Here is a 25,220-nt window from a genome sequence, read left to right as displayed (position 1 = left end):
TGGGTGTATTTGAAAGAAAATAATTTAGTTTAGATTGAATAAAGGGTTCTTTAGATATAAACATTTGCATATCTCAAATTAAAAGAACATTAAAGATGAAAATAAACATGAGTGTGAATAGAAAAAATTAATGTGCAAAAGTCATTTTTCTTGAACCGTAAATTGATGCGATTGAGCTAGAGGGTAAAATCAAACAAGTCAATGACGAGAAAGCGTGGAGATTTGGTTATGGTTTTCGTGGGGAGGCATTTGACATTGTAAGAACAGGTGGATGAGTGGGGCATCTCAATTCTCAATTAATGGGTTGACACTTGACCGATGCCGCTGGAAAAGTCTGGAATCATGTTCTCCTAGAGATCACGGCTGAGTGAGAGATGTGAGGCAGAGGGATGGGTAGACGAAGAAAAAAGGAATAGAAAGGGGTATCTATTATCTAGAGAGGAGAGTGGTAGTACTATTAGTAGTAGTGCTGGTTTGGTATTACTGTACTTTGAAAAAAAATTTGATTCTGTTGTGCTGTGAGAATAAACTCATTTTTGTTGCTTCACGTTTTCAGCATTTTTTTTCACTTAAAACTGTGAAAATAAGAAATGTTTACCAAACACATTTTTGAGCTCAATTTTTTTTTATACCCATTTTTTATAAAAGTACTTCAGTACCAAACTAGTACGTAGTGTTCCATATTACTTGTATAGGTAAGGGAGAAGGATTTTATTTTAGATTTTGTTCTTCTTTCCTTTATATCTGATGTCAAAATCTTCTCTTTCTATCTCTTTTCTAATTTCAACGTACGTACAAAAGTGGCCATGAAAAATAAGAGATTGGCACGAAGAGAGCAATCCTTCCTCGCATTAGATTCCCATACTCATATGTGAATAATGAAATTAGCTAGTCACCAACACTAGCGAGCCAAGGGATGCACACGCGCACCAACATCGGCACTATCCCATAACCAACTAGTCAGTATGAGGCTCTTTATAATCGCTTATATATGATTAGAGCCCGTATCAACCTAGCTAGTAGTGCGCCGATATGTGACTCAACACACCTAGCTAGCACAGCATGGGGCGTTGCAAACAAATTACCATTAGACTTACAAAATATATACTTAATTAAATCACTAGCAGAAGAGAGGTAAGTATTGCCAGTTGCAGGGCAAATCTTGGCTTTGAGATGTGTGGAGCAAAAAATAATCGAGAAAAATATGGAGGTGACATGTGGATTATAGGGTGAAAATGACAAAATTACCCTCGAGGAATACCGGAACTCTTAAGCGCGAGCAGTGGACAATCATGACTCAATCAAGGTCAAAAGTGCTCAAAATAGGTAATTATTCAAAACATATCTCATCTATCCTCATCAAATCTTATCCACAAGGTAACCTCCAAATCAATCCTTTCAAATTATATTAATTAGCTAATTAATTGATTTATTACTCAATTAATTTATTAATTAGCTAACAAATTATGAAGCACACCCAAAAAACCATCCAAGTGGCCGGTCCCCATCCTCCCAAAGGGGCTGGTCATACCCCTATAAATTCTACCTCATTTTCTCCAAAACTCAATTCTAACTCTCTTGCAAAATTCTCTAAATTCTCCAAACACTTTTCCCTCAAAATTCTAACTTTGGTATCGGAGGTTCTTCAGCCAAAGACCCCCCCCCACCAATTCATTGGGCGCGTGAGGCTTTTGGCCTTGACCTAATGTGTTATTTGTTTTGTAGATGCAATTTTGTCCAAGAAGAAGAAGACGGAAATTTACTTCCAAAAGATGCATCCATGATCCAATCCACTGAGGCCTACAAGTCCTTCAAAGCAGCTAAAGGGTCGGCATAAAAATACATACAAGTAATTGAGGAGGATAGAATATATTCCAATATATATGGTATGGGAGGAGCCAAAGCCAAATTAAAGCCATATGAAATGAGATAAAGGATATCTGATGAGGGCCAATTGCAGTTGATGATAGGCGATGATCTATTGTTGACCATGATGCATTGATCAGAATCTTATCTCGACCTCTAGCTATATGCATGCATGGTTAATATTATTCCTCTCAATCGATCATGATCACTACTTGGTATGCCAGCTTATAAATAGGAGTCCGAAGGATTGAATTAGAGCATGGGATAGTTAGATGAGATAGATCACATTTGGTGGTCATCAAAAGGAAAAGGAAATATTGAAGAGAGTGTATAACATGAAGAGAAGAGTGTTGTTTGGTAGCCAAGGATGACTTGCCTGCTGTGCTGCCGCGCCCTCCTAATTCCAATCCAATCCAATCCAAGAGGTGGCAGTACGTAAGTACTCACTCTCCTACGTGTTGTTGGGTTCTCCGCAGCAGCCACCAGGCAGTCTCCTTTGGCTAACTTGACAGCCTCTTCTTCTCATGCTATACCCTTCTCTTCTTCTTCTTCCTCTTCTTCTTCTTCAGCTTCTTATAACAATGCAGGATCGGTTGTCAGCATTGTGCATTGTACCCGTAAAGAAGCAAGATCGATCGATATATGATGGATTGAGTTTGACCAGTGCATGCAGGAAGCTGGAGGCCTTACATGAAGAAAAGAGCATTGTTTGGTAGCCAAGGATGACTTGCCTGCCTCCAATCACATGAATGGCATTGTCGTATGTCTAAAATTCATGTTTGGCTGCCAGGCAGTCTCCTTGGCTAATCTCACAGGCTCTTCTCTTTCATGCTAGGCCCTCCTCCTTCTTATTCTTCTTTCTCTCCAAATCACTTCTACTACTATAAGCCCCTTCACACACACACACACACACAAACACATATATAATAGTGCATGTATTAGTTAACAATATACACAATACACTTCACGTACTTACACATTATGATGATGTTTATGTACAAGGTATGCATAGCATTGTTTTCAAACTTATTAGTTATTTCATTCTATGTCAAAGAAGAAAATTTCTAACTTTACCAAAACAAAAATGAATAAGGAATTAAAATTGTATATCTTCAAACTCTGTTCGTATATCTAATAAAATAATGAACTTGATGTAGATATTAATTTATTGATCATGAAAGGTGTTAATGCTCAAAACTTGTAAGTTAACAAATTAAAATATTAAACTCTTGGTGGGTTTGAGATATGGACTGAAATGAAATGAATACAAGGATATATAGTGGTTCGCTGATAAACGAAACTACGACCACTGTAATCTGTTTATATATTTGTGTTACAACCGGACTGACTTGGGAGCCTTCCCCAGATGGAAGGGTCCAACCCCCTTTCTTTACATAATGACCTCTTTATATAGGCAAACTCACCTTGCTAAGGAAGGCCAAATGGGTGGTCTCAAATAAAGGTCACGTGACATCTTCCTATCCACCTTATAAATATCTAGTCTTGGTCAATATGCCTTCATGTAGTGGCTGTTCGAAGAGCACTCGGGGATGTGGTCGTCCACAAACAACTCTGCATGCCCAGCACTCTGCTTAGGACTGCATGCCCAGCACTCTGCCTAGCATTGCTTGCCTAACACTATGGTTTAGTGGTATCAACCTAGCACCCTGATCTAGTGGTCTCGGCCTAGCACTATGATTTGGTGGTCTCGGCCTAACACCTTGGTATGGTGGTCTCAGGCTAGCACCTTGGTCTGCTTAGCACTTCACGTAGCACTGCATGCCTAGCACTCTAGAGATAGTTTACCTTGTGCCAAAAAGTTGTCTCCTGGTCCTCCCTTCTTCCTTTGGGCCTTGGTCATCTCTTATTTTTCTGGGCATTTTCTTAGGCCTGCATCAAAAGAACCATGCGTTAACAAAAGGAAGTTACCTTAAGTACAAGAACGTAGGCACACTCTTGTACATTTATATCGAAGCACGATCAATCTTAAGGATCGTGACATACTATTTCAGTTTGTTTTAAAGATTTAGTAACACATAAGTCGCGTGGGTCTTAGAATAAAAATTGGTCTTATGAGCTATAAGATAAAAGAAAATATTTGTTTTTTCTGTTTCTTGTTAACAGAAACAAAACAAAATTCAAATTGTCCATTTTATTTAAAGTTTCAACGTTGTTTTTTTGTATTTTTGTGAAAAGAAAGAAAGAAAAATAGATAGGGTCAAAATTAAAATATACTCACCTGTCACCAGCATCAAAATGGGCCCGGTACATTAGGCTAGGGTCTCCACCCTCTATCCGTATAGAGGGGAAAACTTTTAGTTGTGACGGAAATACCGATGGTACATCACGTATTTTTATGCAAGTGGTAGAAATTTTTAATTTTTAAGTTAATAACATTTTAACACACATCACCCACCATTTATATAAAGACACATGATGTACCACTTCGTAAGGCGGAAACACTGAAAAATCTCTCGTATAGAGGAGAGTCCAATTAAGTTTAGTTACGAAACAGACCCTAGGGGTTTTCCTTAGGTCCGTAAGTGTGAATTTAACATTTTCCCGAGTTGAGGATCCCAAGCAAACGGGTCTAAACCAAACCTCACCTCCCCTCACCTCAGCGACTCCGTCACGACTCACCACCTCCATCCGAAATCCAAATGGCGATTTCGATCGGCAGCGCTCTCCTCTCGACGGTGGTAGCTCTCTTGCTATTCACGTCGGTGCTCGCGAGCTCCGACTTGCCCTTCATCGTCGCCCACAAGAAGGCCTCCCTCAACCGGCTCAAGTCCGGCGTCGAGCGCGTCCTTGTCTCCATCGACATCTACAACCAAGGATCTTCGTACGGTTCTTCTTGTCCCTCCATTTCCGATCTCAGTTTTCGTTATATCTGCTTCTTTATTTACAGATCCAGCTTAGCGTTCAGTAATTTTACATGCTTGCTGTTAGATTCGCTCGATCTCTATGTGCTTGTTCATGTTTATCCATCCTTGCCTCCATGTAGGATTTTTCTAGCTTACCTTTTGTTTGAAATGGGTTATCTATCTCTGAGTATTGCGGTTAAATTGTAAATTGGTTGTTGTTTATTGGATGTGTATGTTGAATCCTGTTTCTGTTTGGTTGCTGTGAAATTTTGAGCAAATTAGACGAATTAGGTTTTCCATCTTGGAATTTTACTTGTTTCTGTATTGGATAGAAATTCAAAACCAGAATTGTTTCGTCAACTGATCCCCAACTGATGGTCTGCATGCCGCTGTAGACATTAATGTTTTTTATTCTGTATGGATGATTTGATAAAGAGGTCGCACTTGGTGCGATGGCAAGTGCCTTCGCCATGAGCGGTAGGTCTCGGGTTCGAGACTTGGGAGCAGCCTCCTCATAAATGGGACATTCACCTCTCCCAGACCCTACGTAAAGCGGGAGCCTTGTGCACTGGGTACGACGATGGATGATTTGATAACATAAGCATTCCAAAGATTAAGCTGCAATTAATGTTTGAATCTCAATGTTGCAGTATTAGTCGGGTTTATATTATATGTTGTACCTGTTGCATAGAGAATGGCCGTGTTACCGAAACTAATTAAGGCATGGTGAAAAAGTTTGGGGAAGGTGAGGCAAGAGAAAATTGTTGAAGGAATTGGTCATTTTTGAGGGATCGATTGAAGATATGTTTGAGTTGAAGTATGTACTAGTGTTACAAGTTGTGAAAGCATTTCAGTTTTTAATGTTCGTTTTGTAGTTTTCCCTTCAACGTAAAATAGCTTGGTGATATAAAATTCCTTAAATTTAATTCTTTTATAAGGCTAACGTCATGCCCAAATGGGTATCTAATTGACATTTTAGCGATTGACAAGATTTAGTAGCACCCTGCAACTCATTTTAGCACTATTCTCAACAATTTTTTTTTGTTTTGTGGAATTCGTTTTTATGTATTTTTCATGTCTGTGTGCCTTATATATAACTTAACAATGCTCTTTGAGGTCAAATATACGAGGATTTCTGAATCTCTTTTCCTGCCCACTTGCATTAGCTTTAGTTGTTTAATTCTGCATCAGGATAAAGGCACAACCATTTCGTCAGGCTTTTGTTTTTGTATGGGAATCCACTCTTACATTTGTTCGATTTTCCACCACTCTATTGGTTGTGTGTGTTAAGTTAACTGAGATTTATTTGTATATTATTTTTATTTTTATTCTCAGACGTCTTCTTATATATTAGTAATAAAAGTTTGTAATGTGTCCTTTGCAGAACGGCTTATGATGTAAGCTTGAGTGATGATAGCTGGCCTCAAGATATCTTTGAGGTTGTCAGCGGTAACACTTCCAAGTCATGGGAAAGGCTTGATGCGTAAGTTCCAGCTTTTCCTCATAACATATTCTGCTTTGCATGGCTTACTTTCCTTTTGTTTCTTAGTTAATGGCTGCCTAAATGGGATTTGCAGAGGTGCCATTATATCCCACTCTTTTGAATTGGAGGCCAAAGAAAAATTACTTTTCAATGGTGCACCAGCTCTTATTACATTCCGCATTCCCACAAAGGCTGCTTTACAGGTGAGATGCCTGCGACCGGTTCCTTTGCTACTCATTTTGGCTGTATAAATGTATACCTTCTGACTTTTTTCTGTTTCTTATAGGAGTCTTATTCAACTCCAATATTTCCTTTGGATGTTCTGGCAGACAGGCCTCCTGAGAAGAAGTTTCAGTGGGTAAGTTCCATTAAATAAGGGTTATATTATGCAATCTGATTTCGGACAACTTTTACGGTGTTAACTGAGGTGGTGTTTTGTGGTTTCATGAAATTATCTCTGCTGGGGGCCTGACTTTTCAGGTTAAGGTATGAAATACTCTTTTATATGCTGTTGAATCTTTTGTTCTCTGAATTTGTCAAAGTCATCACGAACTTTACAATATTTTCTGAACTGAACATTCCTTTGCTTCATCCCTAACATCTCGACCTTTTCTTATATGCAGAGGTTTCTGGCAAAGTACGGGTCTCTGATCTCTGTTGTCTCCATCGTGGTTCTATTTGTGTACCTGGTTGCCAGTCCATCCAAATCCGGTGCTGCAAAAGGAAGCAAGAAGAAGCGTTAAATCACTGATCTTTGCTTGATGCTAGTGCATGCACCTATGGTGTTGTGAGTTGGTATTTTCTAGTTAGTGGCACATGTTAGTTTCCAAAGCTTCCAAAAATGAATAGTTTAACAAGTTAGTGTAAGATGAACAAACTGATACATACAGCGGGTTTAACCCGAAGGAGGAGGTCTTTGGTAGTGCTTCGGAATCAGTAATTGCTAGTCAATTTTGGATTGAATGTTATTTTTTGCATTTGAGTTTTGATGCTGTTAAACTTGAATATTGGAAATGATACTTGGTACCATAAGCTGTGCATCAATGATTGTAACTGTTCGGGCCTCCTCGATTAACCGAAGAAAAGAGGGAAGATATTGATCGATCCCACCAATCCCTCTCTCCTTTAACAACTAACAATTTAAATCATTACCGTTATCGTTTGTTAAAAAAAGTATATCGAGGATTAGTTCAGTGTTCTTGCTCAGATATTTCATGTGACATGTAAAGATAAAAAGTTTGAGTGAGTTAATCGGTGTTCTTTCGTAATCTTCTAAATGGCAAAAATGAATAGTAGTATAAAGAGAAGGAAATTATTATTTTGTTTTCGCTAAAGAGGGTGTTGAAGCCAAACATAATCATTGTCTGGCCCTAAAAAGGTCATTCTAATCCATCTCCTAAAAGACTAAATTATAAACTAAACCACTCTAAGGTTCACAAAAGTTGTGAAGTCCAAATCTTGATCATGCCCTAACTGAGTCAAAAAGTCAGTAACACAATTCAATTCCGGCTAAACATGATTAAATCTGCAATCCTCAAATCTCTAGCTAAAAAGAAAGATACTAATTGAAAATCCGACCCTATTTAAGTTTAAAAAGAATCAAGATGCAATATTTTTTTTCATTTGTAAGGACATTCATACTATTAAAGATGTTCGGTTTCTCTTAATTAATGATAAGTCACGTGACAATTGTTCGATTTCTCATAATTAATGATAAGTCACGTGACAACTATTCGATTTCTCATAATTAATGATAAGTCACGCAACGACTGTGACGTAACAGATAGACTTATTATAAATTAAAATATTTCTCTAATACATTTTTTTCCTTTAAAAAAAAAAGAACCGGTGGCTAGCCACGATTATCCACCCCTTCCGGGGGCTAAAAAGACTCACAGAGACATTTTAGTCTTCCTCAACCACAATCAAGCAAACTCAGCATCTTGGAGCCTCAAACATGAGACCTCCCTTATTTTTGTATTTCTAATACATTATATGTGGTCAAGGAACTTAGATTGCCATCATTCATCATATACAGTCATGTGGGATATATTAGATTGCAAGACATATATATGAAAAGGTTTTGTACACAAGTCTTATTATTGTAATAACTAATAATCTATATTCATCAAAGGCATGTTTATTTATCAACCTCCCACCAGCCTTCGTTTTTTTTTTTAACAAAAAAATATTATCTTTTTTTTTTAAACAAATGATATTATGATATTATCTACACTAAGGGGGAAGATGTAGGCTTAGCATCACAATAGGCTAGCAATAATGTGGTTCAAATTCGTCTTTGGCGAGAATCGAACCTAAGACCTCTTACTTACAAGTGAAAAGGAATATCACTAAACTGTAGTACTAAGTGAGTAATATTAGGGAAATCACATATTTGTAATAATGTAATGAGTAATATTAGGGAAATCACATATTTATATCACCTAATCAGTATATGTCTATTACATTCAACTCTATAATCACTATTACTTGGATTTGTAGGGAAAATTTGTCATTTTTCATCACATTTAATTAATTGTGTTAAATGACGTAACTCTGAACTTACTTGTCGTTTATTATAAACATATCGCGTTTAGGTTAACCCGCATACCTTATAAATTAATTATAAACTTAAGAACTAAGTTTTAATTAATCCTTTGTTTCCCTCCCATAATTCTTCTTTTTATTTATTCAATTCGACTGCTAAAAAAATGAATAAAGGGGAGAAAAAATGATTGCCAAAATCATTTCATTTCTTTATTGTTTACCTAATAACATTTCATTTCTTTATTGTTTACCTAATAAAATTTATCACCACAAATTAGCCCGATAAATTTCCACTGGGTGTGCAAACCCCAGATAAAACCAAATTAATTAAGGAGCCAGCCCCATTGTTGTAAGTTTGTAGTCTATAAATACCAGCAACTCACTCAATACTCCTCACTCTTTGTGTTTCTTGAGCTTCCTAGGTTCTATGTTCATTTTCTAAATCTCATTTAGCAAATTTCATACTCTTTTCATGGATCCTTCTTTGTGGGCATTTCTTCAAGGCAGTCCTGAACAATCTGTTCCCTATCCGTGGGAACGCTGCTTTGACGTTGAGGTGAAATTGTCCTCTCTTTATCTGGTTCTGGAAGCACACATACATTGATACATACACACTCACTCAGTCAGATCTTTTTTTTATGGGAAATGATTCTCCAAACACCCTTTTTCTCTTGTTGTCTCTTGATTCTCTTTTGATTTATTCAATTCAAGAGTAAGAAATGAACATGTGTGTGCATGTATGTTTGCAGACGCAAATTCTAATGTACAAAAACAGGCTGAGGGGAGCTGTTATTCTGGATTTAAGGCCAAGAGTGAACCTGGGAGGAGGTTTGTACAACGTCAGCGACATGTGGTTTCTACTGACCGATCGCTACGACTTATACCCGCCGGCCGCTGTGACTGCCGGCGTGCAATGGCCTCTTAATCTGTTTTGCAGGAACATTAGTGTGCATGATCAAGACACGCCTATTATGATATGTTCCACCTGCTGCACTCGCCAAGTCATTTATCTCCTGGTACCCCACGTCGTCACACACTGCCCTCTGTGTGGCTGCCTCATGGGTTTCTTTGCTTAATATTACTTAAGGTTTAATTAGGTCAAGTTGTAATAGACTACAGTGCAATTAAGCCGTACTTATCTTAGATTTGTGTTTCTCTTTTCTTTTTCTGGTTAATTTGACTGGGATGTAAGATTTTAAATGATCAATCTCATGACTCAATTTCTGGTATGTTATTCGATTCATGCCATTTCGATTAATTAATGCGATAGTTTTTTCAGTTGGAGTTGAAATTAATTCAGTTTAATGCGACCAAGTTTTTTTTTTTTTTTTTTTTTTGCATGGCCAAGGCCTTGGTGTATCTTCTTTTTCAGTCAACCCCGCAATTAATGACATGCAAAAGAAATTTTCTCACCAGTTCCATTCTTTTTATTTTATTTGTTGTGTGTTTTAATACTATTTCTGGTTTAATAACAGCACCAAGAAAAATTGTTACGATTAATCTTTCTTTTAGCTTTGCCGGTACTATTTTGACTATGGAAAAAGGAGGACGCAAAACCAGAAGCGATATACGCATGCGCAGTATTCTTCTTCGCAGTTCTTGGAGAATATTGTCTGGTTTTGTTAAAACTGTGCTTTTATTACTTCTGCAAATGTTAAATATTCGATGCCTTGTTTTTGTGCTAATTAACTAAGATTATTGTTTCCCTTTTTTACTTTCTATATATTTGTTCACCCTTTTTGTCAACCTTATCAATAGTACAATGGATTGGCAACAAACCCTATTTACTTCATGAGGTCAATTCCAACTTGTTTAATTAGGGATATGTCTAGCTAGGTCAGATTTCCCTCAAGTCAGTTATATTGTGACGTTGTTGCAAGCAAATCTGTTACATATTTCCTAATTTCTAATCCTCGTAATTAATAAGGAGGCATTTATTATGTGATTTAAAAAAAAACACATGCACTGCTTGAATATCTGGCAGTAAGTTACAATAGATTGAACAGAAAATAAAAGAGTTATGTACAGAGTAATCTTAACTACTTACATGGTTTAAGAGTTCTTGAATTTTTAGAAACTTAGTGTGGAAAAAATGACATCAAAAACAGATTTTATATGATGACTTCTAAATATTTGCAACACCGAATAAAATATGAGTTACATATCACAGTTTTGCACGCCATTAATTAACAAATAAGCCTTGTAGAAGCTGTCTCAACATACAATTTATAAACACAGTTCCAGAAGTATTTTTACAGATTTTATAAGTTAAAAATGGAGAAGTTATAAAAAAATACTAGCTGAGAATATGTCATTTTAATTAGCTTATTGTGCGGCTACGACGATACGAAAATGAGGATTGTGATTGATGTGGGATTAGCAAGCACGGAGGTTTATCGTATTATAACAATCAAGAAATTACAATCAGTGAAAGAGTATATATAACTGGCCAGGCCAGAAATTTGGAAATGGAACGAAATAATCTCGGTCGATCGGGTGAGAGAATTAAAAATTGTAAAAGAAAAGCAAGACAATATAATTTCACGAGCAGAGCAGAGAAGCAATAAAATATTAACAAGATTAGTAGCTCTCCTAATAGTCAGCCTTGTCAGGCTTCTGGTATGCAATGTCATTGTCAGCAGCAACGGCTGGTTTGACGGCAACTCCAGATGCCACAAAGGTTGAAATACTTTGGGTCAAATGCCTCGACGCCTTTTCGTAATTAACAAAACCCATGAACCAGAAATCATGGCCGTCGATCGTCACAATCTGGATGTACTTTTCCCTTGGATTTTCCCTCATCACCACTGGATTGATAGTTGCAATATTTCCCAATGGTACCATGATTTTGTAGTAGCTCCAGGTGACCTGGCCGGAGGGGGCGGTGAAGGACAAAGGGCGGTCGCTGCAGAAAGCTGTATGGAAATTAGAGAGGTAAAGAGTTCCGGCAACTGGTCCTGTGGATGTGGAGAGATAACTGGCAAATGACTTATGCAGCTTCTCGTTGGGATAAGTCGCAAATGTCTGCTTGTACAGGGCCTCAAATCCTCCTCCTGTTATTGCTTTCGCAGTCAGGTTCATCTTCGCCCACGCAGCTCCAGACACCGATGTCCCCGTTTTCACTGACATGATATCATCGATCAATCAAATTAGTTTAGATGTTAGTTAATTTGTATCAATTTAATCGATTTTTGAGCGATCATAAGACAGACGACGTCCTGCACTAAAATTTTATGCGCTTCTGGAATAGTTAAAAGTGTTTTCTACAATAAAAAAAATGTCTCCAACTGCGTTTGTTAGCAAAACATGATGTGCCAGGATAAGCACATGTCAAATGATTTCCATATATAAAGCAATTCTAGCGAAAAGACTTAAGGGCAGAATCGCTTTCTCAAGAAGCGGTTCACACAACACTTAGATACTTAATATGTTCATGAGTTAAAAGTAACATATATAGACATATAAGAGATGAGAAACATAATATATATACATACAGTTGTGCCAGATGTTGTTGGCCATGGACTCGGCCTTGTTGGTCCAGGAGTTGAAGACGTGGAGCATGGATTCCATTGGACTGTTGTTGTTGGACTTGTCAAGGGGTTTGTACTGGAGGTAGGGATTCTGGGCTTGCTCGGATCCGGCAGCACCCCACAGAGCTGCTTTTTTGTTGTCCGGATGGCTAGTTGGGACGGCAGGGTGCCCCATGACGTGAGTCCCCCACTGCGCTGATTTTTCTTCCTCACTTGGAGTTGGTGGGATTGACGGAGGAGATGAGCCGCTTGATGAGGATGGAATATCTTGATCATGAGTAGCTTGTTTTGGTTCTTGGGTTTTCTCATTCTGCGGTGAGGATGCATCGTGAGGAGGTGTTTCTTCGGACGAGGATGGCGGCATTGGCGGAGGTGTTTGATGAAAAGGGTTGATGTCTTCAGCGGGAGGTGTTGGTAGAAAAGGGTTTGTGTTTTGGTGTGTGGGAGGAGAAACGGAGGGGTAGAGGGGAGGTTGGGATGCTTCGTTATTGGGGTGGTTCATTTTGGCTGGGAGCAATGGAAAGGAAATAGCAAAACAAATGTAAAATGTATGATTTTGTGGTGTGAGACTGAGAGTTTCTTGGATTGGAATTTGGATGTGATCGATTTGGTTTGCAGAAAATTGCAGTGCTTTTGATTGGTTGGGAGACCTTATTTATACACGGGAAAATTTTAGTGGATAGGATAGTCCAAAAAAAATTAAAAAAAAAAAGAAAAAAGAAAAAGAAAAAAAAGGTTGAAAATTGAAATGGCAGACACGGGAGGTGATTGAAGACTTTCTAGAAACATGTGATCAGATGTGTATTTGTTTTATGAATTATGAATTAATTAATTATTTAGGTATATATAAGATCAAGTTTTAGAGAAAGGAATTGGTCACTGCGGGGCCTGTGAAAGCGAAAAGGTTGACTCAGGCGGAGGAGGAAGTTGCTTAACCGTGTTATCAAAGCCAATAAGTTGTAATTTTCTTCAACAGCTATGACTTCTAGATGAGATATTTCATCCATTGATGCAACCCTCCACAGCTAGGGATGGATTTTTTTGTCAAATTGTCGTGCCAACCGAATTGTCAACCTTGTCATATTGATTTTATGTCAATCGATAATGGTACGGTATTGTACCATACCGAAATTTCCTGGTACGGTGTAGGTAATAGATATCATTACTATGGTATTACCGTATTGTTATGAAAATATAATATAATATAATTTATAAATGATATAATATATAATTATATAATACATATTTATAATATTCCAATAATTTGAAAATAAAACCTTACTAGGATTGTTGTTGGTGACTTTGTTCTCTTGAGTTGGTGGAAATCAAACACAAAAGAGTTTCCAATTCTTTCACAAATAGCCAAGGATATATTTGCAACCCCGACTTCTACTGTTGCTAGTGAAAATGCATTTAGCATATGAATGAGGGTTGTGGACCCCTTTAGGACATCCTTAACTCCTAAAATGGTAGAGGCACTAGTGTATTCTAGTGATTGACTTATGATAGATGAAGTAAACTTCTACAATGAACAAACGGAAGATATGCTTCAATTTTACAAGGAAATGGAAGAAGTGGAACAAGTAAGATATGCTCAAAGTTTTTTAGTAAATTTGTTATTAAATGGTTTTCAACTTTAATTATTTTTGCTACTAATATGTTTTCTTTGTTTATAATGTAAGCTTGACATAAACTCAATCTTCTACAAGTTCAATGACTCCTCCAAAACCTTCCACATCTCAAGCTTGAAGAATTGATCGATGAATTTTACTTTTTGAAGTTTAGTTCCAATTTTCATTTGGTTTGAAACTTTAACTTCTATTTGTTTTGGTTCGTAACTTTTATTTGGATTATAAGCTTAATTTTCATGAATCTTGATGCATCATTTGAATTATTGTGTGTGAATTGTGAATGATGAATAATAGATGAATTTAGGCTACAATGTATGAGATAAAGGTACAAAAAAAAAAAAATTACCCTTGATTGTGTTAAAAAACACAAAAACAAATTTTGTCCCAAAATAAAATGGCAATTACCATTGCTATACCATACCAACCGAACTATTTGGCAATACCGAACTTCAGTATACCAAAAGTTTGGTACGGTAATGGTAATAAATTTTGGGGTAAATTACATTTTACCCCCTCAGGTTTGTGGTCGATTTCAATCCCTTATAATATTTTTAAAACATTTCAATTTCATACATTAACTATCATTGTATTTCAATTTCATACATTCGTTAGAGAATCCGTTAAGTAAACCGTTAAGTGATGACGTGACAAATATGGAATCCACATTTGTGCTGACGTGGTTGACAAATTTGTGCCACGTGGCAAAAAAAAATTTATGCATTTAAAATATAATAATATTTACCATATTTTTTTTATTTAAAAAAAAATCAAACAAACCCAGAAACTCATCTTTTCCCTCCCCTCCCAACCTATCCTCACCTTCATCGAGCCCAAACCCATCCACCTCCGATGCTCTTCACCGCCACCATGTCCAACCCATTCCTCCTCACACTCCTCCTCCACTTACTCGCCACAACCGGGGCCCACTCCGACCACCAAAACGACACCCCCGTCGGTCGCTTCCAAAACTACCTCCAAATCAACACCACCCACACCAACCCAAACTACGCTTCCCCCATCGCCTTCCTCACCGCCATCGCCCAAACCCTAAACCTCCAAATCTAGTCCCTTCATTTCACCCCGTCCAAATCCAAGCCCATCCTCCTCACCTGGCCTGGGTCCCACCTCTCTCTCCCCTCCCTTCTCCTCAACTCCCACCTTGACTCCCTCCCCGCCGAGCCCAACAAATGGACCCACCCTCCCTTCTTCATCCACTGCACCCCGGAGGCCCTCATCTTCGCCCGCGGCGCACAGGACAATAAGTGCATCGCCATCCAGTACCTTGGATTATGGCTCAGACCATGGACCCCTGCAATTCTTCCATTGGGACCATCGCATACATGATTTTGGAGAGGATCAACACTAATATGGGTTTTTTGGGTGGGGTGGGGAGGTTGTGGGAGAGATTGGATTTCTGGAGCTAGGGATTAGAGAGAGAGAGAGAGAGAGAGTGTGTGTGTGTGTATTTGATTTAAGGGTGGGTTGCTCAGGTGGGTAGAAAGGGGTCGGGTTTCTGGTTTATTTTATTTTATTTTTTATTTTTAATTAATTAATTTTTTAAAAATTTTAAAATTTTTTATTAAGTGCTTAGCCACGTGGCACAAGTGTGGTAGTTAAGTCAGCACAAATGTAGAACCCATATTTGTCATGTCATCACTTAACGGATTTTCCAACAGATGTATGAAATTGAAATAAAATGATAGTAAATGTATGAAATTGAAATGTTTTAAAGATGTTATAAGGAATTGAAATCGAACCCAAATCTGAGAGGGTAAAATGTAATTTACCCTAAATTTTGTCAAATCGAAAATTTAGTACAGTAATTGGTACGAAAATTTTGGTATGATAACCGTACTGAACCCACCCCTATCCACAGCTTCATGTTGTTAGTACATATCTCATATGGCAAAACAAAAAGGAAAATAAAAGAATAATTTCAACAATAATTGAATAGTGGGCTTTTTCTACATTGGGCTTTTTCTATATTAGGCTTTTGAGGTTTGCAAATCATAAGCCTTATCTCCCCATAGAAAGCCCAAGAAGAAAGAGAATGGGTTTAAGTTTAACTAATCCATCTACCCGCCAAATGCCAATGGGTTTAAGTCAACCTCGCATATTTCGTTGAATGACAGGAACCACCCTCCTGCCAGCCCACAGAAACGTGTCGAATATAGTTAGAAACAGTCTGGGACCCACGGTTACTATATGAGGATGTTCGATTATCTTAATTAATTCTCACCTAAATCTTTTGATCAGGCTAAGCAATCCGGAACAGAGAGCCAGCGGAGAAGATGAGTTACCAGAAAGCTCCCCAAGAACCCTACCCTCCTCCAGGTATAACCAAAACAAACACGCTTCCTTTTCAGAGTTTCAAATCTTTTCAATGCAATTGTTCAATTACTTTTTACTGATCGATATTATTATTTGTTTTTATGTAATCAAGGATATCAGTATCCGCCGCCGGGCTACCCATCAGCTCCGCCGCCACCGCCGCCATATGAAGGGTACCCACCGCCGCCGCCTCCACCGTACGAAGGCTATCCACCACCACCACCTGGGTATCCTCACGGATACGGTCCGCCTCCGCCGCTGCGTGATCCACCGTACGAGGGGTACCAAGGTTATTTCAATCAGGGGTACCCTCCGCCACCTCCTCCGCAGCAGCAGCAATACGAGCACTATCACTGCGAGCATAACAATTACCAAGAGCAAGATGGTTGTATGTCTTTCTTACGAGGCTGGTATGTAATCTTCCATCTCTGCCGTCTACTCTTTACCAGCCCATTTCAGATTCTCTTCCTTTGTTCCTTACATACACAATTGGAACTTGATTAAAATTTATCTAATTTACTGCCAAGCTCCCAACTTTTGAATTGGATTAATGGTTGTGTGCATAAATAAAGGTTTATGCTTTTGAATTTTCATAGGAGAATGTCCAAGTATTTTTGTTAGTAAATTCTCTATCTAGCCTCTAGCATTGAATCCTCAAGCTTTCCTACATGTCATAGTGTCTTTTGGTTAGATTTTTTTACAACACCTATATCACTAGTTGTTGTCCTACACCAAATCTTATGCACGAGAGATTTTCTCATGTCACCAATTCACCACGTGGCAAGCGCTTATAGACGGGTGGTTCACTTTTTGAACATCTGGTAAACGTTTACTAGACAGCCACATGTGATGTGATTATGATAGTGCATTGGTTTTAAGAAAGTTTTTTCTCCTCGTGCACAGCTGATATTCTTATCAGAAGACAGGAATACAGAATGTTGCTTTGCCTTTTTGTCCTCATGTAATAATGCTCGGACATTCGTTCAGGATATACGCTTTTCAAATGAATAATGGCACAGTGTTCGCTTCTGTAGTTTTTCAAAGGTTTAATCTTGGACTGTCAAATCATGAACACTTACATTGCTCGTCTAGAAGAAGCCTGGTGCTAGGATTGAACAAAAGTTTTTAACTTGTGTCCAGGCGTTAGTTACTCCCTAGGCGTTAGGTACTCCCTCCTAAGCTTTTTAGGCTCATCCCTAATTCTGAGCTGATATGAACAATAGCTAAAATAATGTGAGTGAGAAATTTCAAGCCAAATACATGTCAAGCTCGCTCCGGTTAACGCAAACAGGATTCCTTTGCTTAATCTCGAATATGTTTTGATCATGCGTTTGGTTTGCTAAATTATGCTTATACTATCATGTGGGATCTTCAATTTGTTATTACGCTAATTATTTCTTTCGAATGATAAGGGAGGGAACTAATTGGTTGTTTCTTTTGCTTGTGCAGTTTGGCTGCGCTATGCTGCTGCTGTTTGCTGGAGGAGTGCTGCTTCTTTTGATGATATTGAAAATGGATATTTGTTTCTGAAGCCCCTTCCACAAATTTGAGCATCAAAGTGTGTTCGTCGGTTAAGACTTGAGGGCGCTTTTGGAATGATTTATAGTATATTCTTGTTTCGTGCATTGTTCTACCCCAAGACATGTAAGTTGCAAGCAGTAAAGACTACAGATTTTAGGTGTGGTTTTATGAATCGCTGCACTGTTTATTTATTCTTGTTTCGTGCATTGTTCTACCCCAAGACATGTAAGTTGCAAGCAGTAAAGACTACAGATTTTAGGTGTGGTTTTATGAATCGCTGCACTGTTTATTTATTCTCTTGTGTGTTTTTTTCGATGTTTATGAATCGTCCACCCGCCTGGATACTGGATACTGGATACAGGGTAGGAACACAATTGTTTACGTTTGATTTCTTCTATTGTCTAGCTCCTCCCAAGTCTCATCAGGTTGCCAAAACAAGTACCCGATTCAATCGCCTTGGGGCACCACGAGGATATTGATAGCAGGGCAATTGGAAATACTGGTTCGAATCTATTTATAGCAGCATATAGATACAATGGCCAATCTCTCTGAATTTAAACACCTTATCACTAACTCATCACCAACTAAAATCAACTAATCAACTGGCCTAACCAAAGTACAAACTAGTTAAAACAATAAGAGAAAAAATTGACAACCTAGAAAATGCACCTACAGAGTCCACACAAATTCCGGTGTATCCCTTCTCTTCCCCACTAGGGTGCGATAGAGGTACATCTTCTCCACTCGTTGCTCATCATCGACGCCACTCTCCATCTGATCGCTCTCATTTATGATCTCCACATTCAGTCTTGGCATCTCCTTTGCTAGTGCCTTGCAGCCTCCAAGGGTAACTTCGCAGGACGACATCCAAAGGGATCGCATTGTTTCATACTTTCCCACGTCCTTTAGAAGTGCCTCGTTTCCGAAGGGGCTGTCCCTGATCTCAAGCTTCCGGAGCTTCTTGCATCCATTCAACACATAAAGCATACCATTGTCGCTGTCCCCGGCAAATGCAATAGACAGCATCTCAAGCTGCTCAGCATACATTCCAATGTACAGGAAAACCTGGTCGGTTAAAAGGCCAGAGAGCGATAAACGCCTAATATTCTTGCATGCCTGGACAATTGCCCCAAAACCTTCATCCAGGGGCCGCATGGTAACAGCGTCAGGTTTAGTGGGGTCAAGGATGCACAACCTGAAACGTATAAAGTTTGGGCAGTTCTTGGCCACGGTTATGAGAGCAGCATTAGTCATCTGCTGGCAGAAGTAGAGCAACGAATGAAGCTTTGGGCAACCAGCAGATATGGCAACAAGGCCTTCTTCTGTTACGGAAGCATGCCCAACTGCAAATGGATCAGAAGGAAAAACTCTCAATTCCTGCAGTTCTTTACAAGTCGAGGCAACAACTCCTAGTCCTTTGTCTCCAATACAATCCAGAATCTGCATAAAAACAGAAAAAATTATCAATCAGTTCTTTTCTTTTTCGGTAAAGAAGCTGTGGTAAGAATCATTTTCTGTAGCAAAAACAAATCGAGCATACCCATAATCGCTGAAGCTTCACACATTGGCGAATTAGTTCTATTAACTCACTGCCATGAACCCCTGGAGCATAGCTAAGGTTCAAGGATGTCAGGTTTTCCAATATTGGGTAAATAGAGGGCAGACATCGAGGACCAACCTCCAAAAACCCTGACAAGCTCTTAATTGATTTACATTTTACAACAGTAGCCTTGAGTTTATTGTAGGTATCTGAATCAGGATCCAGAAAATAAGACCCAGTTCCCAAATCCACTAGTTGAGGCGCTTGCGCCAATACTTTCTGAAGAGTGTCAGGAGGCACTGCACGGTTTAACCTCAAGACTTTGAGGTTAGGAGATCTCCCCACTAGTCTCTCCAGAGCTGGTAGATTAATTTCACCTTTGAGGCAAGCAAAATTCAGGGAAACTAATGAGGTACTGCTCTCAGGAAAGCAGCTTAGCCAATGGCCTCTATGATCATCAATATCATTTTCCTGCAGATCCAGCTCCTTAAGAAGCCTACGCAGAAGAAACGTTGGAGGAAGTTAAGAGCACACAAATGAGAGGCAAAACTCAAAGTATTCGTGAAACGCAACTTTAGATAATCGGGATATAGACTCTAGAGACACTTCACACTGCTCCATTCAATTGCTTTCCCATTCACAACATAGAAACATGGTTAAAATTCGAAAACAAAACAGTTGAAAGAAGAAACCCGAGATGTCCCATTAACCGTTTACAGTATGAATTATGCAAAGATATAGAAAGTAATAAATTGGAATCATGGGGAGCACCTACCTATATAGAAGCCGCATACTCTAACGGGGGTGTATTCAATTGAGATTTTGAAGGATTTTAATTCTTTTAATGAAACTAGGAGTATTCAATCAGGATTTTAAGTGATTCCCTGAAATTCAATGCGTATTCAATCCGGATTTTAAGATAGTTTATTAAAATCCTTATAAATCTGGGTGTATTCAATTAGAATTTTAAAGAAGTTTATAACATTCCAGGTGTATTCAATTAGAATTTGATTTTAAAGAATTTCAAAAAGTTGAGGAATTAGAGGGAATTTAAGAGAATTTGTAGTGTATTTTAAGCATCCACAAATCTCACATCTTCCCGTGAAATTTCGAGGGAATTGAATCAAAATTTTACATGGAATCTCTACAAATTAATTAAAGTCCATAAAAATCCATGGATTTATAAATCCATTAAAATCTGTCCATTTCCCAATTGTATACACCCCCTAAATGTAAAAGAGAACAAAATTGGATGGCCCAGATTGGTTTAAAAAAAAACCAAAAAACAAAGTCACAATATGAAACAAATATTGAAGATAACAACACTTGCATTCAACTTTGCTGAATAAACGCCACTCCATACATATGAATCGAACAAATAAGTCAAACGAGGGTCTAAATAGCAAATTAGTCAAAAAATTAGAAAATAGAAACTCCATTTGAGCATGTAAAACAAACAAGCAAGAACAACACAACACAAATCCAGATTAAGCAAATAATAAGCGAAATTAACAATCTTATAAGTTATCGACAAAAGGAAGTAGATATTGTCACCTGCAATTGGCAGCAATAGCAGCAAGGCCGTCGGTGGTAAACCCTTCACAGCTAACAAGAACCAAAGACTTGAAATTGGGGAAGGACCTGGAAAGAAGCTCGAGGCTTTCGTCGGAGACGATCATCCTCTTGAGGCGGAGCTCCTCCAGGCCAACCCGGCCGTCGGCGAGAGCTTCAATCCACGGTTGCAGAAAGCCACCCCATTCATGAGGAACCAGATTGAAGTCGGCGAAGTGAGGCTTTCCCTTCAAAGTCAGGGACTTGAGCCCCGGAAACCTCTCGATCACTCTCTCCGGACTGATTGCATAGCAATTCCCGATGAACACTCTGTCCCTACTGAACCTCTCGATTTTGTACCATGATTTGCACACCAACGACACCGCGTTTCGGTCCTTCTGCGAGGTCACTGCCTTGAATATCTGCTCGATTACCTCGTCCGGAAAGTAATTCATCCTTCTCTCCTTACCATTCGACCCCACACTTTCCCGGGAAAAATGTCAAAGCAGCATCCAACCAAAAGAAATCAACTTTCCCAAAAAATGAATTGAAAAACCCAACAAGTAACTACCCCCACCTCACATATCTCTCTCACTCTCCGTGTGGAAGATCTGTGTCCTGGATTTCAATCCGTGACAAAATTTGACACAAAAACCCGAAACCTTTGAAAGAGAATCTTAGAAAAAACTACATGAATGAGACCACATCAGCAGATCTAAATATATTCAAAGATCTGGTTTTTTTTAATTGAAAATCTTATTTGACATCATCCGTTTCACCTGAGCTGGGATCTGCAGTGAAAGAGAGAAGAAAAAAAATACAAAGGGTGAAGAAAATAAAGGAAAATATTTTTGTTTTGATTCTAATGAGTGATCATCTGGAAATCAAAAAGTGATGATTACAGGCATGGAAAAAAAAAAAAAAAAACAGACGAATAATATTTTCCGTAGATCTCTCAGAATCTACAACGAGTTCCCGAATTAGAAAATATCAACAAAATGGAAAATCTTATGATTCTAAATAACGAGAGAGAGAGAGCCTCAACCCCAGAAGGCTCAAGCTTGAACCTCAACCCGTGTTAAAGCGAAAGCTTTTAACTCTGATGAGGAGAGAACCAACAGCACGAACCAGAGCCAACCCCGCTTTGTTATTGACTAACCCTGGTTACTTCGCATCCGACGGCCCTGCGTGACTTAATGGAGAACACGAAGCGAATCTTGACCGTCCAATGAGTGATCAGGCATGTGTCCTTGTCACTGTTTCCGACGAGCCTCTCCCTCTCTCTCAGTCTCTCTCTCTCTCTCTCTTCTGCCAAAGTCATTGATGGACTGTCAAGGAAAGGAAAAATCATATTCCTTTGAGACGTAAAATTACCAAAATGCCAGGTCTTGGATAAAGATTGCTCGCTCACTTCGTTTGTACTCGTGCGAGTATGTTCAACTCGCTCCCTACGGCTACGACATCCCCATGTGAGGTGCATCGTTTTCTCCTTGTCTCGCTCGTGTGCAATGGCGGGAGCGAGTATTGCACTTACACACTCTCCCGCGTAGCATAAAATCTCTTCCCCAATTACGCAGCGCAGTTGCATATTTACACGATGATATGATTCAGTGTGTGATGGTGCACCGCAAGATTTGTGACTTTTAATAGTCCGACGTAATTGGTTGCATCACTTGCTTGCTGGTGTCTGGGACCGTACAAGAGTTGGCGCAGATAGTTCTCAGTCAAGATATCAAAACCGGTAAAATTTTGAAATTTAGAGACAAATCTGGAAAAGATGCCCAGGTTACATTATTGGAAACTTCGAAAAAAAAAAACTCTCGGTATTATTTAATTTAACGAAAAATCATATTTTTATATTAAAAAATCAATCTGGTACTATTTATTTTACCATTTATTTTGTTCTTATCGTTAAAACTCAAAGTTTTCAAGTAATTTTCATTAGTTTTCCTTACATTATTTAGATACTTCTTACTTCTCACAAAAGATGTCCACGTGATTGAATTTTGATTATGCTCGACTTCATGTCACAGTAGTTCCATTCAGTGTAAGAATGACATTTTTACTGAAATTCTTCTCATCATCGTCTCTCTACAGCATGTTTAGTTGCTAAAGTCATCATCGTCTCTCTATGGTATGTTTAGTTGCCTAAATTTGACAGGTGAAACAAAAAGTCTCATATCCCTCTTGATTTACAAAGGTATGAGGAGTCCCTTTGATTGGCTTTAAGGGCGCGAATGCCCTTTCATTTTTTAGTCAGAAGTGCATGTTTACTTGTTCTTGAAATAAAACGTAATCAAATTAGATGCAATTGCGTATTGTAATTTGCCATAACCTTTCTCAAGCCAGATGCTCTCAAGTCTCACCCTTCAACTACAAGTATGGAAGTTTCCAATATTCCAAACATGTCATGCTTAAGGACGACAAAATCTAAAATGAATAAGTCATTTTCTTTTATTGATTTTGTTTGTTTCATTTGTTTTCTTGACAAAAAATTATTGTTGATTGATACTTCAAATGTCGTTTAAAAAATTTGCGAGTTAAGTGGTTAAGAACGTTTTCTTATTCGCTAGACTCTTTACTCCTCAAGCATCAGTCATTTAACAAAAATTCTACAATACTATTTATGCTATTGAAGTATTAAAATGATTTAACGAAAGCCATTCAATTTATTTTTTATAAATTAATGATGAATTTATGGGACTAAATACCATGAGCTTGTTCGTTATTCAATGCCTTTGGTACTATGGGACTAGGTACCTAGCTAATAGTACCATAGGAATAGGTATCTTTAGGGTGACAATTATGGAAGCTAAGCTAGTGTAGTATAGTGGTATAAGAAAAATTCTAAAGAGATTATTTCAAAATGAGACTGTCTATAAATTTTTTGATACATTACATTTTAACGTCAATTTATTGTCAGTATTATAAAAAATTGTGCAAAAAATATGAGTTATGAACTGTGAACAGTGAAGGTGGAAGAAATATTGCGTAACATGTACTTGAGAAATATATATATAGAAAATCTCCAATGATTGTTTTAATTATTTATGAATGTACGCGGTGTGAACAGTGAAGTCAAATGTTGATGCCAAATCATGATGTGCTGTTGCGTGTTAGTGCTTTGTTTTCCAAATTCTATCTGCTTGCGTTGAATTTTTCCAAGTGAGCTGCAAAGAAAGAAAGCAAGCCACAAAGCAAAAGATGATTAGGAATTTCGATAGGGATAAATGAGGAGCCTTTATATGGCCATGTGGTGGTGGGCATACTCTTTTGCGACTTGTTATCCCCTTGCTTTTGGCATTTGACAACTTCCTGCCCGCCACGTATAGCTAGTTCATTGGTCAATATCCTAAGATGGGTCACAACTCCAAGAAAATTTTCAATGTAGAGACACGATTCGGTACACCAAATATCATAATACAATTGCTTGAAATTGCCAAGTAATACTATAGTCTAGCGATATTTCTCTTCACTTGTAATTGAGATATTTTAGGTTCGATTTTCGCCAAAAGAGAATTTAAATCACATTATTGTTAGCTCATTATGAGGCTAAACTCATCACCTCTCTATTAGTGTAAATAATATCGTTTGTTAAAAAAAAAAAATTGCTTGAATTTTTTTTACAAGTTTCCAACCAATTGATTACATTTGGTGTACCAAATCGAGTTTCTATTACATTGAAAAATCTCTCTGCAACTCTTTTGTTGTACCAAGATTTTTCATAAAATGTTCAAAATGATTGGTCATGGACAATACTTTATTAACCCACATAAAAAAATTATATGTTATTATATAATTGAACGAACACTTGAAATTATCTTTTCTAATCATGTACTCACATTTAGAATCCAGTTTCCTCATAAACTGAAAAGTATAGATAGATTATAAGGAAAACTAATTAAAATAGTTTGAAAACTTTGAGTTTTAATCAAAAAGACAAAAAAGTGTTGTAAGTAAATTATATCAGGAGTAACTTTTTAGAATAAATATATCATTTTTCGTTAAAGTAAACCGTACTAGAAATATTTCGATAAAACTTTCTTGATTATATAACATTATTCAGAGTAGTTTCTAGGCTGTCAATGTTTGTCTGGCATTAGCCTACGACTGTACTTACTACTGCTCCGCCCGCATAACATCTAACAACTAATACGTAATACAAGGATGACGTTGGTTTAATGCAACCATCCAATCAGAGGATCGTAATTTGCATTCGAAAGCAGGGAGTGGTTAGGCCAAAAGGGCCATAATTAAATATAATTGGTAGCCCCACTCCCATATAATTATAATTATAATTACAAGGACTAGGACAAGAATATATCATACATGATTCAACAAGGTGAAAGGCACCGA

General features: G+C 38.0%; 5 protein-coding genes across 6 annotated transcripts; 3 read left to right on the top strand and 2 right to left on the bottom strand.

Annotated features, from left to right (window-relative positions):
• The first annotated feature begins 4,396 nt into the window (after window positions 1-4,396).
• Window positions 4,397-7,245, top strand: LOC126611523 (uncharacterized). The gene is made up of 6 exons (XM_050279826.1): window positions 4,397-4,708; window positions 6,115-6,213; window positions 6,308-6,416; window positions 6,500-6,571; window positions 6,694-6,699; window positions 6,837-7,245. Exons 1-6 carry the CDS (start codon window positions 4,527-4,529, stop codon window positions 6,954-6,956), a joined length of 588 nt encoding a protein of 195 aa, XP_050135783.1. The 5' UTR covers window positions 4,397-4,526; the 3' UTR covers window positions 6,957-7,245.
• Window positions 7,246-9,174: 1,929 nt separating this feature from the next.
• Window positions 9,175-10,000, top strand: LOC126611521 (uncharacterized). The gene is made up of 2 exons (XM_050279824.1): window positions 9,175-9,316; window positions 9,510-10,000. The coding sequence occupies exons 1-2, from the start codon at window positions 9,233-9,235 to the stop codon at window positions 9,834-9,836; spliced, it is 411 nt and encodes a 136-aa protein (XP_050135781.1). The 5' UTR covers window positions 9,175-9,232; the 3' UTR covers window positions 9,837-10,000.
• A 1,136-nt stretch (window positions 10,001-11,136) lies between these two features.
• On the bottom strand, window positions 11,137-12,937 carry LOC126611519 (GEM-like protein 5). Its single transcript, XM_050279821.1, has 2 exons — window positions 12,255-12,937; window positions 11,137-11,882 (listed from the first exon to the last, which is right to left on the bottom strand). The coding sequence occupies exons 1-2, from the start codon at window positions 12,790-12,792 to the stop codon at window positions 11,353-11,355; spliced, it is 1,068 nt and encodes a 355-aa protein (XP_050135778.1). The 5' UTR covers window positions 12,793-12,937; the 3' UTR covers window positions 11,137-11,352.
• A 3,151-nt stretch (window positions 12,938-16,088) lies between these two features.
• LOC126611522 (cysteine-rich and transmembrane domain-containing protein WIH2-like) lies at window positions 16,089-18,170 on the top strand. Of its 2 annotated transcripts, XR_007618881.1 has the most exons (4): window positions 16,089-16,255; window positions 16,365-16,662; window positions 17,702-17,930; window positions 18,033-18,170. XR_007618881.1 is itself a non-coding variant. In XM_050279825.1 (3 exons), the coding sequence occupies exons 1-3, from the start codon at window positions 16,213-16,215 to the stop codon at window positions 17,751-17,753; spliced, it is 393 nt and encodes a 130-aa protein (XP_050135782.1). In that variant the 5' UTR covers window positions 16,089-16,212; the 3' UTR covers window positions 17,754-18,066. The 2 variants fall into 2 exon arrangements, 1 of the variants encoding a protein (XP_050135782.1); XM_050279825.1 differs by having other exon boundaries at window positions 17,702-18,066.
• A 93-nt stretch (window positions 18,171-18,263) lies between these two features.
• LOC126611516 (protein AUXIN SIGNALING F-BOX 2-like) lies at window positions 18,264-22,171 on the bottom strand. The gene is made up of 3 exons (XM_050279818.1): window positions 20,868-22,171; window positions 19,314-19,809; window positions 18,264-19,213 (listed from the first exon to the last, which is right to left on the bottom strand). Exons 1-3 carry the CDS (start codon window positions 21,317-21,319, stop codon window positions 18,443-18,445), a joined length of 1,719 nt encoding a protein of 572 aa, XP_050135775.1. The 5' UTR covers window positions 21,320-22,171; the 3' UTR covers window positions 18,264-18,442.
• Window positions 22,172-25,220: the final 3,049 nt, after the last annotated feature.

The sequence above is a fragment of the Malus sylvestris genome, chromosome 17 (genome assembly GCF_916048215.2).
Source record: "Malus sylvestris chromosome 17, drMalSylv7.2, whole genome shotgun sequence".
In the NCBI taxonomy this organism is placed as follows: domain Eukaryota; kingdom Viridiplantae; phylum Streptophyta; class Magnoliopsida; order Rosales; family Rosaceae; genus Malus; species Malus sylvestris.
The sequence above is the reverse complement of the archived record's forward strand: the minus strand, read 5'-3'. Positions and strand labels throughout refer to the sequence as shown.

Excerpts from the sequence above, each read along its gene's own strand:
- LOC126611523 (XM_050279826.1), top strand. The coding sequence starts at position 4,527 with ATGGCGATTTCGATCGGCAGCGCTCTCCTCTCGACGGTGGTAGCTCTC. Across the intron at positions 4,709-6,114 it reads ATCTACAACCAAGGATCTTC|AACGGCTTATGATGTAAGCT; the intron begins GTACGGTTCTTC and ends TGTCCTTTGCAG. Across the intron at positions 6,214-6,307 it reads TCATGGGAAAGGCTTGATGC|AGGTGCCATTATATCCCACT; the intron begins GTAAGTTCCAGC and ends TGGGATTTGCAG.
- LOC126611521 (XM_050279824.1), top strand. The coding sequence starts at position 9,233 with ATGGATCCTTCTTTGTGGGCATTTCTTCAAGGCAGTCCTGAACAATCT. Across the intron at positions 9,317-9,509 it reads AACGCTGCTTTGACGTTGAG|ACGCAAATTCTAATGTACAA; the intron begins GTGAAATTGTCC and ends GTATGTTTGCAG.
- LOC126611519 (XM_050279821.1), bottom strand. The coding sequence starts at position 12,792 with ATGAACCACCCCAATAACGAAGCATCCCAACCTCCCCTCTACCCCTCC. Across the intron at positions 11,883-12,254 it reads CAACAACATCTGGCACAACT|TGAAAACGGGGACATCGGTG; the intron begins GTATGTATATAT and ends ATATCATGTCAG.
- LOC126611522 (XM_050279825.1), top strand. The coding sequence starts at position 16,213 with ATGAGTTACCAGAAAGCTCCCCAAGAACCCTACCCTCCTCCAG. Across the intron at positions 16,256-16,364 it reads AGAACCCTACCCTCCTCCAG|GATATCAGTATCCGCCGCCG; the intron begins GTATAACCAAAA and ends TATGTAATCAAG. Across the intron at positions 16,663-17,701 it reads ATGTCTTTCTTACGAGGCTG|TTTGGCTGCGCTATGCTGCT; the intron begins GTATGTAATCTT and ends TTGCTTGTGCAG.
- LOC126611516 (XM_050279818.1), bottom strand. The coding sequence starts at position 21,319 with ATGAATTACTTTCCGGACGAGGTAATCGAGCAGATATTCAAGGCAGTG. Across the intron at positions 19,810-20,867 it reads GCTATTGCTGCCAATTGCAG|GCTTCTTAAGGAGCTGGATC; the intron begins GTGACAATATCT and ends TCTTCTGCGTAG. Across the intron at positions 19,214-19,313 it reads TGAAGCTTCAGCGATTATGG|ATTCTGGATTGTATTGGAGA; the intron begins GTATGCTCGATT and ends GTTTTTATGCAG.